This window comes from Aptenodytes forsteri, unplaced genomic scaffold (genome assembly GCF_000699145.1).
Source record: "Aptenodytes forsteri isolate BGI_AS27 unplaced genomic scaffold, ASM69914v1 Scaffold280, whole genome shotgun sequence".
NCBI classification, from domain to species: Eukaryota; Metazoa; Chordata; class Aves; order Sphenisciformes; family Spheniscidae; genus Aptenodytes; species Aptenodytes forsteri.
In genome coordinates, this window is record NW_008796042.1 from 1,884,137 (window position 1) to 1,896,153 (window position 12,017).

General features: G+C 40.0%; 1 protein-coding gene across 1 annotated transcript in view; it reads left to right on the plus strand.

The window, feature by feature from the left end:
- The window catches only part of ALK (anaplastic lymphoma receptor tyrosine kinase), a 245,971-nt gene that overhangs the window by 183,728 nt on the left and 50,226 nt on the right, over positions 1 to 12,017 (plus strand). The window contains exon 8 of the mRNA XM_019473734.1: positions 4,005 to 4,174. Coding sequence (XP_019329279.1) covers positions 4,005 to 4,174 — 170 coding nt within the window. The remainder of the gene's footprint in view (positions 1 to 4,004; positions 4,175 to 12,017) is intronic.

Genomic DNA, 12,017 nt, shown 5'->3' on the forward strand with positions numbered 1-12,017 from the left:
GAGTGGTTAAACATTGGAACAGGCTGCCCAGGGAAGTGGTTGAGTCCCCATCCCTGGAGGTATTTAAAAGACGAGTAGATGAGGCACTTAGGGACGTGGTTTAGTGGGCATGGTGGTGTTGGGTTGACGGTTGGACTCGATGATCTTAGAGGTCTTTTCCAACCTCAATGATTCTATGATTCTATCTTTTCCTCTTTTTTTGGTTACTTGTGCTAAAGACAGACAACTAGCTTTTGCTGTCCAGTAGGACCGTAATGCTAATCGTCAGGGGCATTGCTACTCAGAAAGGGAGGAAAAAGAAACAGCAACTTTCCAGAGTGCCACTGAGGAATGTTTTATTTATGCTGCTGTGAGCGTGTGTCACTGGTCCTCAGTCAGACATCTAAGCACTAGTTCATACTGGAATGTTTCTAGCCACTCACAGGTGTAAGCAGGCCCAAACTTCACCCAGAAGGTTCTCAGTATTTTCTTTCTTTTGTGCATAAGGAAGTAAAATGCAAGTCTCAGTTCTCAGGTGGTCTTGAAATTATGCAGCTTCTGCTAGAAAATCTACTCTCCTTGTTTTTCTTCACCTCTCTGTTAAACCTGCGAAGCCCTGTTGATATTGATAAGGATTAGTTTTTTGTTCTTTCTTGGATGAATTGAGTCTCCTGTTTGTCAGTTCAGAAATTCCACAAACTCAGAGGCTAAGGGGTTTCTCAGAATGCATCTTTCCAGATGATGTTTGCGGTACAGTGCATGTGGCCGTCTGACCCAGGTTTTGCCTCAATATGCTGTGTGTTTACCATGGGCTCTCTCTCCCTTTAATTTTCCCCAAATCAGTTTAGAGTGTTTAATTTACTGAGTCAGTGGGTTTGCATATGAACAGCTAATCACCAGCTATGGTGGGTTCTAAAGCCGGAAAGCAAGGTGCCGTTGAGCCAATGTCTACCTGCAATGCTTAATTAATTCCTCAGTGATGTTTCTAGCTCCTGAATATTTTACTGCTGGTTTAACACACAGGGAGATGTTTGATATATAATGTTAGGGGTATGCCACCAACAGCCCAGATTCAGATTTTTCCAAATGTGCCACTGCACTACTTACAGGATGCATCGTGTATGTAGTACCATCTGCCATCGTTGATGCTGTATTCTGTAGAATGAATGCCAGCCCCATTCGGAAGTCTTTACTATGGCATCCAGCTCATCATCTGCTCTGGTTCACTTCAGCAGGTGTGAAAAGACCTGGATTGCCCTGCTGTGAAGCTTAGAAACTGGAAATCACAGCCAAAAATGCCCATTTGGACACAGTGCCAGTTGATTCACTCAGAGCCAGTTCATTAGAGTCTGCATATTGCACTTTGCCAACAAGCTGATCTCCCACATCTAATGCCAACTACATCTTTCCTTCAAACAGCTGACATGTGTGCAAAGGCATCCATTCCAATTCATCAATTGCTTCAGCTTTTGCTCTAGTGTTACGTTAATAGCTGTCAAAGGCTCATTCTTTTCTCACTTCTGACCGTGTAGATGTTGCCTCTTACTGTCTGGCAGGTCTCCAGAAGAGACAGAGGTCTGAAAGCTCCTGTATAGTAGGAGTTTCAGGGCTTTACCCTCTCAAATGTTGAACTGTCAAAATGGCACAGTGAAGTTGCTCCAACTTACCCGTATTAGAAATTTCACATGGTGCATTACAGTAGAGTTGGCTTTAGGGCCCTAAAAGTGCTTCACATATGGACTCTCAACAAGAGGAGTTGCTTTCCCTGCTATAGGTTGCGTGCTTTAAATGTCCACTGGAATTCCAAAGTTATTTAAAAAAAAAAAAAAAAATTTAGTCCTGATCAGTTTTCTCAAGGTAAATTACTTAAGTGGGTCTGAAAGGTATTCTAATGATATTTAAGGGAGAGCAATCTTCACTGTAATTTCAGTAGCCTCACTTCATAGGCACTTGAAAGTATAAAATGCCCAACAAGTTATTTAATCTTGATTGTCACCTGACATTAAGACCATGTATGCACTAAGAGTTAGGAGTAGCTATGCAGATACCAAGTTTGAAGGCATCAGCATCCTACACCATAAACCTTTGTCAGCAGCCTCTTCCACCAGTGTTGGTTCTTGTGAACTTGTGGGTATGAACTCAGCCCTCCCCCCAGCTGGCCAACACTTTGTGTCATATCTGAAGCAGTTCTTTACAGTCCTGCTCAACTCTGCTTTTTCTCTCTGGTGTCTGCAAGGTGAAAATCCTCACAATTCATCCTATGGTTTCCAGTGTCTGACGTTATGGAAATGGACATGGGACTCCACAAGTCCTTTCCCAAACTTGGGGTGACAGTGAGCTGGTAGTCAGACTAGAACAGTGGCTTGTCCGCAGAAGTGCTGTGGTCTGGTGGGCCTCAGTGATGGTTTGCTGAACTGCTGAAAACCTATGCATCAGCCTTGAACATCTGTGGTCAAAATGAGGTAATGAGATGGATTCATGGACCCATATCTGCATATCAGTTTGTATGACTTACCAATGCTTGTGTCATACACACTAGCAGTTCAACAGACCCAGGAGTGATTCTAGGCAAGTGCAGTGATTTTTGGACTGGAGAGAGAGAAGAACCACATCTAGATTTTTAGTTTTCTATCATAGTTTTGCAATGTAGTCGAAGTCATTGCTGGTTTTGTAACTTTGGAGACAGGCAGGTGAACTGCACTGTTTACCTAAATTCAGTACTGATAATTAATATAATGGGTACCCAGAATTTTGTTTCACTCACCCCAAAATTGTGAGCGTAAGCTAGGAATAATAGCAACATTTCTGTCCTTTCGACCCCTAAATCTGACTTGTCTGCCAGGACAGACTTACACCATGAGATAGGAACGGCAAGCAAAATCTAGCAGTTGTGTTTTATGCTGAGAAATGGATATGAATATTCTAGGCTATCAAAGCAAGAAAGTAAGTAATGTTATCAGGTATTCCTGTGTAAAATATAAATTTAATTCCTAGCCTCCTGACTTAGGTGTTGGCTTTGAAGTGTTAAAAACCAGGGGGCTATTTTTTAACATGCATGTATGCTAGATACTGTGCTGAACACTTTCTTGTGTCCAAAAATCCATCGTTAATGTAGCTTTAATAAACTCGTTCCTTCAGCATTCTCACCTCTACTGGTTATCGAGATGAGACCCAGCTCCTGCATGTAATATATATGTGTATTTTACTTATGCTCTTTAACAACAAAGAGCTAGCTCCTCTTCTTCCCAAGAAAATTCAGAAGACTATATTCATATAATATGGATTCTGAGACTAGCCTGATGTAGAAGGGATTGTTTTTCTTTTCATACAATGAGAGAGAGAAAGTCATAAAATGAGAAAACTACATGAAATAATTTTACACGTGGGGATAAATGCATAGAAATGGACTCAATTGCATTAAACGTAACAAAAATGTTAGAAAACCGGTTCCCTAAGGTATTTTAAATAATAAAAAACCTAATTATTACTGATCTTTAATTGGAAAGTCTGTAGAAACTTGGAAAGAGGTAAGGAAAAACTGATTTTTGAAAAGAGTATCTGGGGGATGAGGGTGTGATTACTAGTGATGCCTGCTTATTGCAGCTATTCTCCCTGTGGTTTTGCTGCTACCAGAATACAAAAGTTTATTGCTGAAAAAGTTGTTAGTCTTAACTTGCATCTCTTAGGTGGGACCTTAGGGGAGTGTGATCTATGTACTGCAGATAATAGATGTATTAGCTTATCCCTTCAAAATTACAGACATATATGTGAAAGCTGAAACAGAGATGTTTTGGACTCAACTTTACCAAAAGGAAAGACCAGTAGTTCCAATACTAAATAGCATATACTAAGTATTACAGGCTTCCACATCTGTAGAGTTTTCTAAAGGGATTACATGAGCATAAGGGAGGGAGAATCGACTTTTTGGTGATTGGAAAACAAAGAAATGAAAGAAGAGTTGGGAATTTTGTTAACTTTTGGATAACGTTTGTGATGTTTAATCTCTTATGTTCTCTTTCTTCTAGCTACGAATGTCATGGCTCATCCATGGTGTCTTGCTGGGAAATATATCCCTGGTGCTGGTTGAGAACAAGACAGGAAAGGAACAGAGCCGGATGTTCTGGCATTCAGATAACAGCGAAGGTTTGGGAATATGGCAGTGGATGATCTTACCTCTCCCAGATATACTGGATAGGTATGAGTCTACTCATCATTCTCCTTCATGGTGATCAGCCATTTAATCACTAGCTACCTGGCAATGAAAATGGCCAGCATTGCTCCTGGAAGCGGTTCCTTCAGGGAGAGGAAGCGCTTTGGCCCCAGGAGGTATCTTCTGTTAGAGGCGGGGAATGAGACTAACTAACTGAGTAGTTAAAGCAAAGCACCGAATTTTAGAACTCCTGAGTCATGATCTTAGTTCACAAACTGGGTCACTGGGTAGTCTACGGCAAGGTGCTTAGACTTCTGTGTCTCCATTTCATTGATTGGAAATAATCATTCTCCTCACATACTGTTTCGTGTAGCATTTTTTATCTTCTTATGTGGTTTGCTAGAGTTGGATGTGAGCTCCATAGCTGATTTTTTTTCTGGTTATTAAAGTCCCCAGTGTTCAATGTGTCTGGATCTGAGGATGAAAGAGATGGGAGAAGAACCTGCTGAAAATCAGGCAAGGATGCATCTGAACACCTTTGTGTTAGCTGTAGCAGGAGGCTCAGCTTAATAAAGGCCTGTCTCAGTTATGACTGTGTTCTGGCTTTAAGCACAAAAGGTTTATCTGGTAGCATATGCTTAATCTGGTAGCATATGCTTATTTAAAGAGTGTTGTTTTAGCTGTTTCTTACAAGTCAGCTTTAAGGGAATATTGTTGTTCATTGTTTACTTTTTCTGTGTGCTCTGGCTTATGCTGTTTATAGAGAAGACACAGACATACTTCACCTCCTGCTGCCCTGGCCCTTAGGCTGTAAGATGCATCTACAATCTGTGTCATGAGCACTGGGGTCCTTTGTCTTTTTGGAAATCTGTGCCCTAGAAATAATGGATTTCATTAAGGGATAGTTTGCCTCATAAGAAGTTTGAACAAACATTGTATGAATGTCTTTTATCTTGCTGGCTCTTAGGGATGCACGTAGGCTGCAAATACAACAAGGACACTGCCAACGCTTCGGTCCTGAATGTATAATTAATATGTGTGCGTTAAAGATTTAAAAAATATCAGCATTAGGCTTATTGTGCAGTCACTGCTGAAATACCATTTGTAAAAATACCTGCTTGCTTCATTCCCTTCAGCTGTGTTTCCTTTGAAGAATGGTATATTTTGCCATTATTATTTATGTGATTTATTTTCTAATGTTGCCAGGGGAATGTTTTGTACCTGAATTATTCTGTACTCTTATACTATTGCTTTCCTTTAAATTATCTCTGGTTGCACAGTCAGGCAGAGAATACTTTGATCTTAGGAGCCAGGCTAGCAGTGGTTCATGTGGAATCACAGATCCAACTGCTACGTGGTGCTGACTATTATGCATAAGGTGCTGACACCCTTACTTCCCAATTACTTACAGAGGAAGACAGCTGGCTTCACTGAGGGAAGGGAGTTTGTTGGAGATTAAGACATAAGCAAGGAAAACTTTGAAGTTTTGGTGTCTCTTGAAAAGTTTTGTCCTTATTTATTCACAGAAAGTGCACTATTTTGATCAATGTTTTTCTAAGATTGATTTAGTTGAAACCAGTCCTTTCTGGGAAGGAAGAAATCTCCTGTGAGACTTGGAAATACTGCAAGCGTCTTTCTCACCATCTTGAAACCTGTTTCTTAGGAAGTCTGGACTGATGTACAAATTAGGAAGGAACTCTATGGAAGTGTACTCCAAAATGGTACTGGGGAGACTGCAGTATATATACTTTGGAGATAAATGACAGTTTTATTGAACTGTAAGAAGTATTTAATTGATGTGAATGCAATGCTGGTGCTGCTGAAAGCTTGCTGTGTCTGTCTTCTTCTAATTGTGTCCTGTGTCAGTAGCTGTGAGGGCCTGCGTTAGAAGAAGCATGATATTGCAGATATTCCTACAGAAGGAGCTGAAACTTTAAATCACCTCACAGAAGTAAAGCTCTTGAATAAAGCACACCAGTGTACCAGTTCCACACAAAATTAAAGCACGTTCCATTGTGATTGGGAAGCTGAATGGAAAGTGTTATTAATAACAAGATAATATGCTCTAAAACTGCTCAAAAGCATGCTTGTTCAAAAACTACTTAGCCATAATTTCCATGTTTGGCTTACAGCACTTCAAAGAATCATTAGGAAGACTTCCAAGAAATTAGATCAGATCTAAACTATCTTTAGAAACAGTCATTTCTTAAATGTTTTATATCCCTCAGGCTGTTGGGAGAAATTGTATTTTGGCAGAAAATCACAGCTAGGACATTTCAGGTGATTTGGCAGGAACAGAAAGTAGCAAGGAGTATGACAAAGCAGCTAAACTGGGACTGAGGGATGTTAGATTTATAGCACTGCATTAGCCTGGGCAACCCTGGACACATGTTTAATATCCGAGAGTACGATGAGGAGAGGATTGTCTTCTTTCCTCCCATTTGATCCTTAGGAAAGCATCCAGTTGAAATTTCACCCTGTGTGACGTCTAACCTTTTCTGTGTGGACTTTAAAGAGGCTGAAGTCCTGGCTTTTTACATCTTTCCAAAGTTAGCTGTCCTTCCTTGTTCTGGAAGGTGTTGGCAAAACAGTCGTGAGAGCCGGCTCATGTGGTGTGGAGATTAATAGAGCTGTAACCCAATTCCAAATGCCCAGTATCTTCTGTGCGTGGGGGAGTAACGGCAAAGGGCCTGGTAAAGGATATGCCATCAAAGCAGCTACAATTAAAGAAGCCAGTTGTGGACAAGAGCTCCTTGAACTGTTGGATGAACATATTGTGCTTACCAGAGGCAAAAGGCAAAGTCTCCAGAGGTGCTGTATTTTAACTTGCCACTTAAATACACTCAACATGAACTAACAATCCTTACTATACTTCATTTGGCCCCCATGGAGCCACCTACCCCTCCCTGAAGGACACGTTAGCTGCAAATCAGATCATCTGGACAGATTAGTGAAAGCTGGAGAATTGGTCATTTTTACTTACTGGAATTTACACATTAATGCAGTGCTAAAGTACTTGGATTAAAAGTAGTATAGAGAACTGTGTTATTGTAAAATTGTTTTATTTGATGGAAAATTACTATTTGTTTTCCAATGATAAGTGATGAGTGTTGAGAACTGTTCTTTTTTAACTTCACAGAAATGCAAGTAGGAGACAGTCTTGAAAGCTCTGTTGTAGTTGGTAGTTTGGGCTTGCTTTTTTTATACGTTTGGTTTTAGTTAGTAAGTAAATGTGAGTTTAAATTTTAATAATGGTATAGTCATGGGAATGTGACAGCAAGAGCAAACAGAAGCCTGATGTAATTGAAGATGAGTGATTTGTGTAGCTAATAATTAGACATTCTGTTAGTTTAACAGTATGGTTAAGGTATATCACAGAGATGAAATACAAGCATGTGTAACAAAGTGATTCTCTGGAGCTTGCTGTAGGCTGATGCTTATTATCAACAACCCGCCTAGCAACTGTTTTGCTAAGCAGTGTAAAGGATTAGCTCTAATAGGCTGAAGCCTGGCTGGAAAAATAATACTTTAAGAAACAAATTCTAATTCTCTTGATTTCTGCTCCCGTGGTGAAGCTGAGGCCAGCCATGTAGAGTGACATGTAGACCACGTTCTGTGGTTCTGTCTACCACCTGGCTGGAGTTGCCTGGAAGTGGACTCCACATGAGGCAGCCCAGACCAGACCAGCTCTGGTCTTTTAAGGCCTATATTCTCTACTAAACTTGTCCTTTTCTTTAAAGATTTCACTGTAACTTCTGTGAGAGGAACATTTTTTACAAATGGCAAGTATTAATAGCAACCTGTCCAAACTCAGTGCAGTCTTCTGATAGAAGAAGATTGTACAGAAATATAAAAGGAATGTAAATGTGTCTACTGGTTAGAAAGGTTTCCTTGGCTTCCTTCCTTCTTAAGTTTATTTTTTTGACATTACAAAGTCTAAATTTGTAGCCAGTCTTAAGCAGTGGCCAGATGGTGGAAGGAGGAGTGAGAGGAAGAGTTTACTTGAGGTCCCTAGAAACTAAATTTTTAGTCATAAGTAGCAGCACCATTTGCCTTGTCAGTGATAGCAAGACTAGGCTCTGTGTCCTTTTAACAGGGCAGCACATTCAGAAAGTGAAAAACAATTCTCTTTTGGTCCCATTGTGCTCAGAGAGCTTCAAAATTATTTTCTTGCTGATGACCTTCTGAACACAGACTGCGGAATTTTACTATGTTGGAAGAGAAAAATGTGACTTACCTGGAAGGCTAGGTATGGATGTGACCTTCCTGAGGAAGAAAGAAAGAAAAGTCTACAACCTTAAGTTACCCCAGAAGGTGATATTCTGTTGCAACAAGTCAAAATTCATGTCCAGATGGTTATACTTTCTTTCTTTAAACTGGTTTCTTTACCTGTTCCAGTCTGGCTGGCTCGTTGGATTTTTATGAATTACAGCTCATCAGTTTTTTGTCTACATATCAAAGTGGGATTCCCTTTCAGTCCTCAGGAGTGAAACTCGTTGTTCTGTCTGGCTCCTTCAGTAGCTCTGATCTCAATGGAAGCCAAAGCAGCTGGGGAACCTCTCACTCATTACTGCAGTAAAAAGAGCAGTAAAAAGAAATTGTCTCATAGAAATACAGCAGAGTGGTATGACTACCAGCTGTGGCTAAGCACTCGTCTTATAATTTCTTCTTGCATTGCTGTCTCTCCCTCACACTGCTTTCAGATTTTCTTTCTAATAAGTTTCTGGGCACCAGGTTTCCCATCAAGGATGAAAAAGCAAAGGAAAGTTCTTGGCAACATTTTGTACCCAGAGACCTGTTTGTCTCCTGTTATTCCTGAACTTTCTTCCCATTCTGCTATGAAGAAACAGGGACCCTCCATACAAGCTAGACATATGTCTCCCTACACATTACTACGTATATAGTCATTGGTCACATCTACACCCATTCTTTCTTCTTATATCCATCCAACAAGTCCAGCCTCTGTTTCTCTGATGTGGTCCCACGTTACTTTGTTAAAAACAGAGTGAGACTTTAATGCCCGTATTGCTGCTTTTCTGCTCTGTAGCATTAACTATGTCTGCTACTGTCCTCCTTTTGAAATATTCTGCTGATGGCTGTTCTGTTCATCTGAAAAAGGGGGGTTTGTTGACAGTGTGTGCAGAGTACCTGTGACAGATTTTGTACATGTATATATTCAGTATGGTTGCCTTTAATAACACCTTTGAATCTCAACCTTTATTAGTGGCTATTAAGTAACTTCCTGCATGGCAATTCTGTCACTGTAACTGAGTTTGGTTAACATGCTTATATTTCTCCAAATAATCTCATTCCACCTAAGTATGTCTTTTATCCCAAATAGTAAGTATTCCTTTGTGAAGTGAGCTAACAATGCATCATTCGTAACAGAGAAGTTAATGGGAACTTGAATGTAATAAGGGTTAGTGACCTGAAACTTCTCCGTTCCATAAGTACCTCGGTCTCAAGCAGGTTCAGCAGTAATTATTTTAGCTAGGTAGAGAGAGAAATCAGTTCCATCAGAGGCAAAACATTACAAGTTATGAAATGGGATCTGTACATACAGGCACGCTGTGATTGTGTCACTGCATGGGGGATTGAGTACAGAGGAGATTAACATTCAATCTTGGTTAATAATCCCTATCTTTATGATAAAAAGAAAAAAAATCATTATTATGAGCTTTTCTGAAATAATGGCATGAAGACAGCTGCCTGAGTCTGGCTAATGGAAACCTGAACTGTCTGTATGAGCCAGGGACAATATTTAGGTGGAATTCAGAGTTGCTACTGAAGGGAGGGAGCTGCAGAATTTGCACAAAATCAGCTTTCTGAGGTCTTCAATTCAAGGAGAATGTTTTTTATTTCCCTCCAAACAGAAGAGGATATAATACACCCAAAAGCTAACATTTCCATGCGATGAAGACCTGAGGATAGGTGATGTAAGCAAAACAGTTTGTCCTCATGGAGGCTATACCATAACTATAGATGTATAGATGTATTTTCATATTTTTAGCTCTATATCTCCCTCTGTAAATAAGCCCGAGATATTTTGGGGGGAACCAGTCTTCTGTTAGGCTCAAGAAAAAAATAAGTAAGCAAAAAGAACCAACTGAACAGAAAATCCAGGATGATCTGGTGAAGCTCAAATACTGACCACACTGAAATAAAACCCAAAATACAAAGATCCTGAGAAATGGGGAAGATCACAGCCCAAAAGCTTTGATGTTGTCCTGTTACTGTCAGGTTTAACTGAGTTGGAATATGCTTGGTCCTACCTTTCAAGGAACTTTATCTGGATTCAGATTTCACAGGTTGGGCCAAAGAAACAAACCAAGAAAAGCTTATTTGTTATGCCTTTGGTGCCATTTCTCATCTGTGACTCTGAAATATTTGATCAGTAGTCACCCTTGAGTGGTTTTTGAATTTATGTAAAACTTACATCCTTCAGACAGCCAAGCTGATGTTCCCCAAAGGGGAGATTTGAATTAGGCTTTTTTTTTTTTGTCCACCTGGTACAGCATTTCCCATCTGCCTCAAACAGATTTTAAAAAAAAAAAAAAAAAGGCCTTTTTATGAGTTGCATTCACAGCTCAGCTGACACTTAACTCTGCAGGATGTAACTTGTACTTCCCAATTGTCATACATCTAAGGAACTTTATTCCTAGCTGTGCTCCTGGGGTCAAGTAGGACAAAAGAAGAGACAGATAAGAAGTAATTTCCACCAGTCCTCAAGTAACAATTTTTCTAACATCCAAGCCATTAAAGCCTTTCGTAGCAGCCATATTTTCATTCCTATGAAGAAATCTAGCTTACAAACGCAGACTTATCTGATGAGGATTTGGATTCCATGTGAGGAAGTTGCTGGGATTTATTAAGCATCAAAGTCACAACAAACTTGCCAGCACTGATTTTGCTGCTCCTGTGTAATTGCCTTCAGGAATACTCTTTCATGGCCATCCACCACAGCATCTGTGTTTGCAGTGAGTATGTCTACAGAGTGCTGTGGACCAGTATCTGTGCTGTAAAGGTGCCAGTTGAAGTACTGGATGTGCAGTCAGCATACCCCACTTTGATCTGTGCAAAAGTATAAGTGAGACATCACCTCCAGCATTATACTGAGTCACTGCAATAACATGCACTTCTGGTGTTTCAGTATCGACAGTATTGACTTTCACCAAAGTCAAAGGGAGTTGTTTCATTGATTTCAGGGATCAAACAGAAAGGAAAAAAAAAGGACGGGGCAAGGGAGCAAGATTGTCTGTGGGGTTTTTTCCATCTCACTGATGTGTGACATTTCCATCTTCAGTTTTGATTAAATTTCCCTTAATTAGCCCATTAAGCTAAAACCACCAAAGCTAATGATTGAAATGTTGGTTAACTGATGATCTTGTTTCAATGGAATTTGAAAGACATCATATTTCTAAATTAATAGTGGCATTAAACTGGAGAAGAGAAAAAGATGAACTATTTGTTGCAGAAATGCTGGTCTCAAGAGAAGATTTGTACTGAAACTGCATTCGTTAGAAAAAAAATCAGATTGATAGACAACCAGAGCAGCACTGATGGTCCTAACAGTGTTTGACATTCACGTGATTTTTCTATTTTGGAGGCATTTCTGTCATTTTGTTCATCCCTGGTGAACTTCAGGAAACTTTTCAAGTGTTCTGGTCCCAGTGCTCCTGCAGGTGAAATCAGCAAGGCTGTCTCTTAACTTGAATGAACTGTAAATAAAAGTAAAACATAACCTATTGTGTTCTTATATGGGCACGTTAGATGGCACTGCCTTCAGTGACAGAAATACTGGTTTGTATTGTGCCTTTCTGTTCTTAGGGGCTGAACATTTGATAATTCTCTGTCCTGGTTTCGGCTGGGATAGAGTTAATTTTCTCCC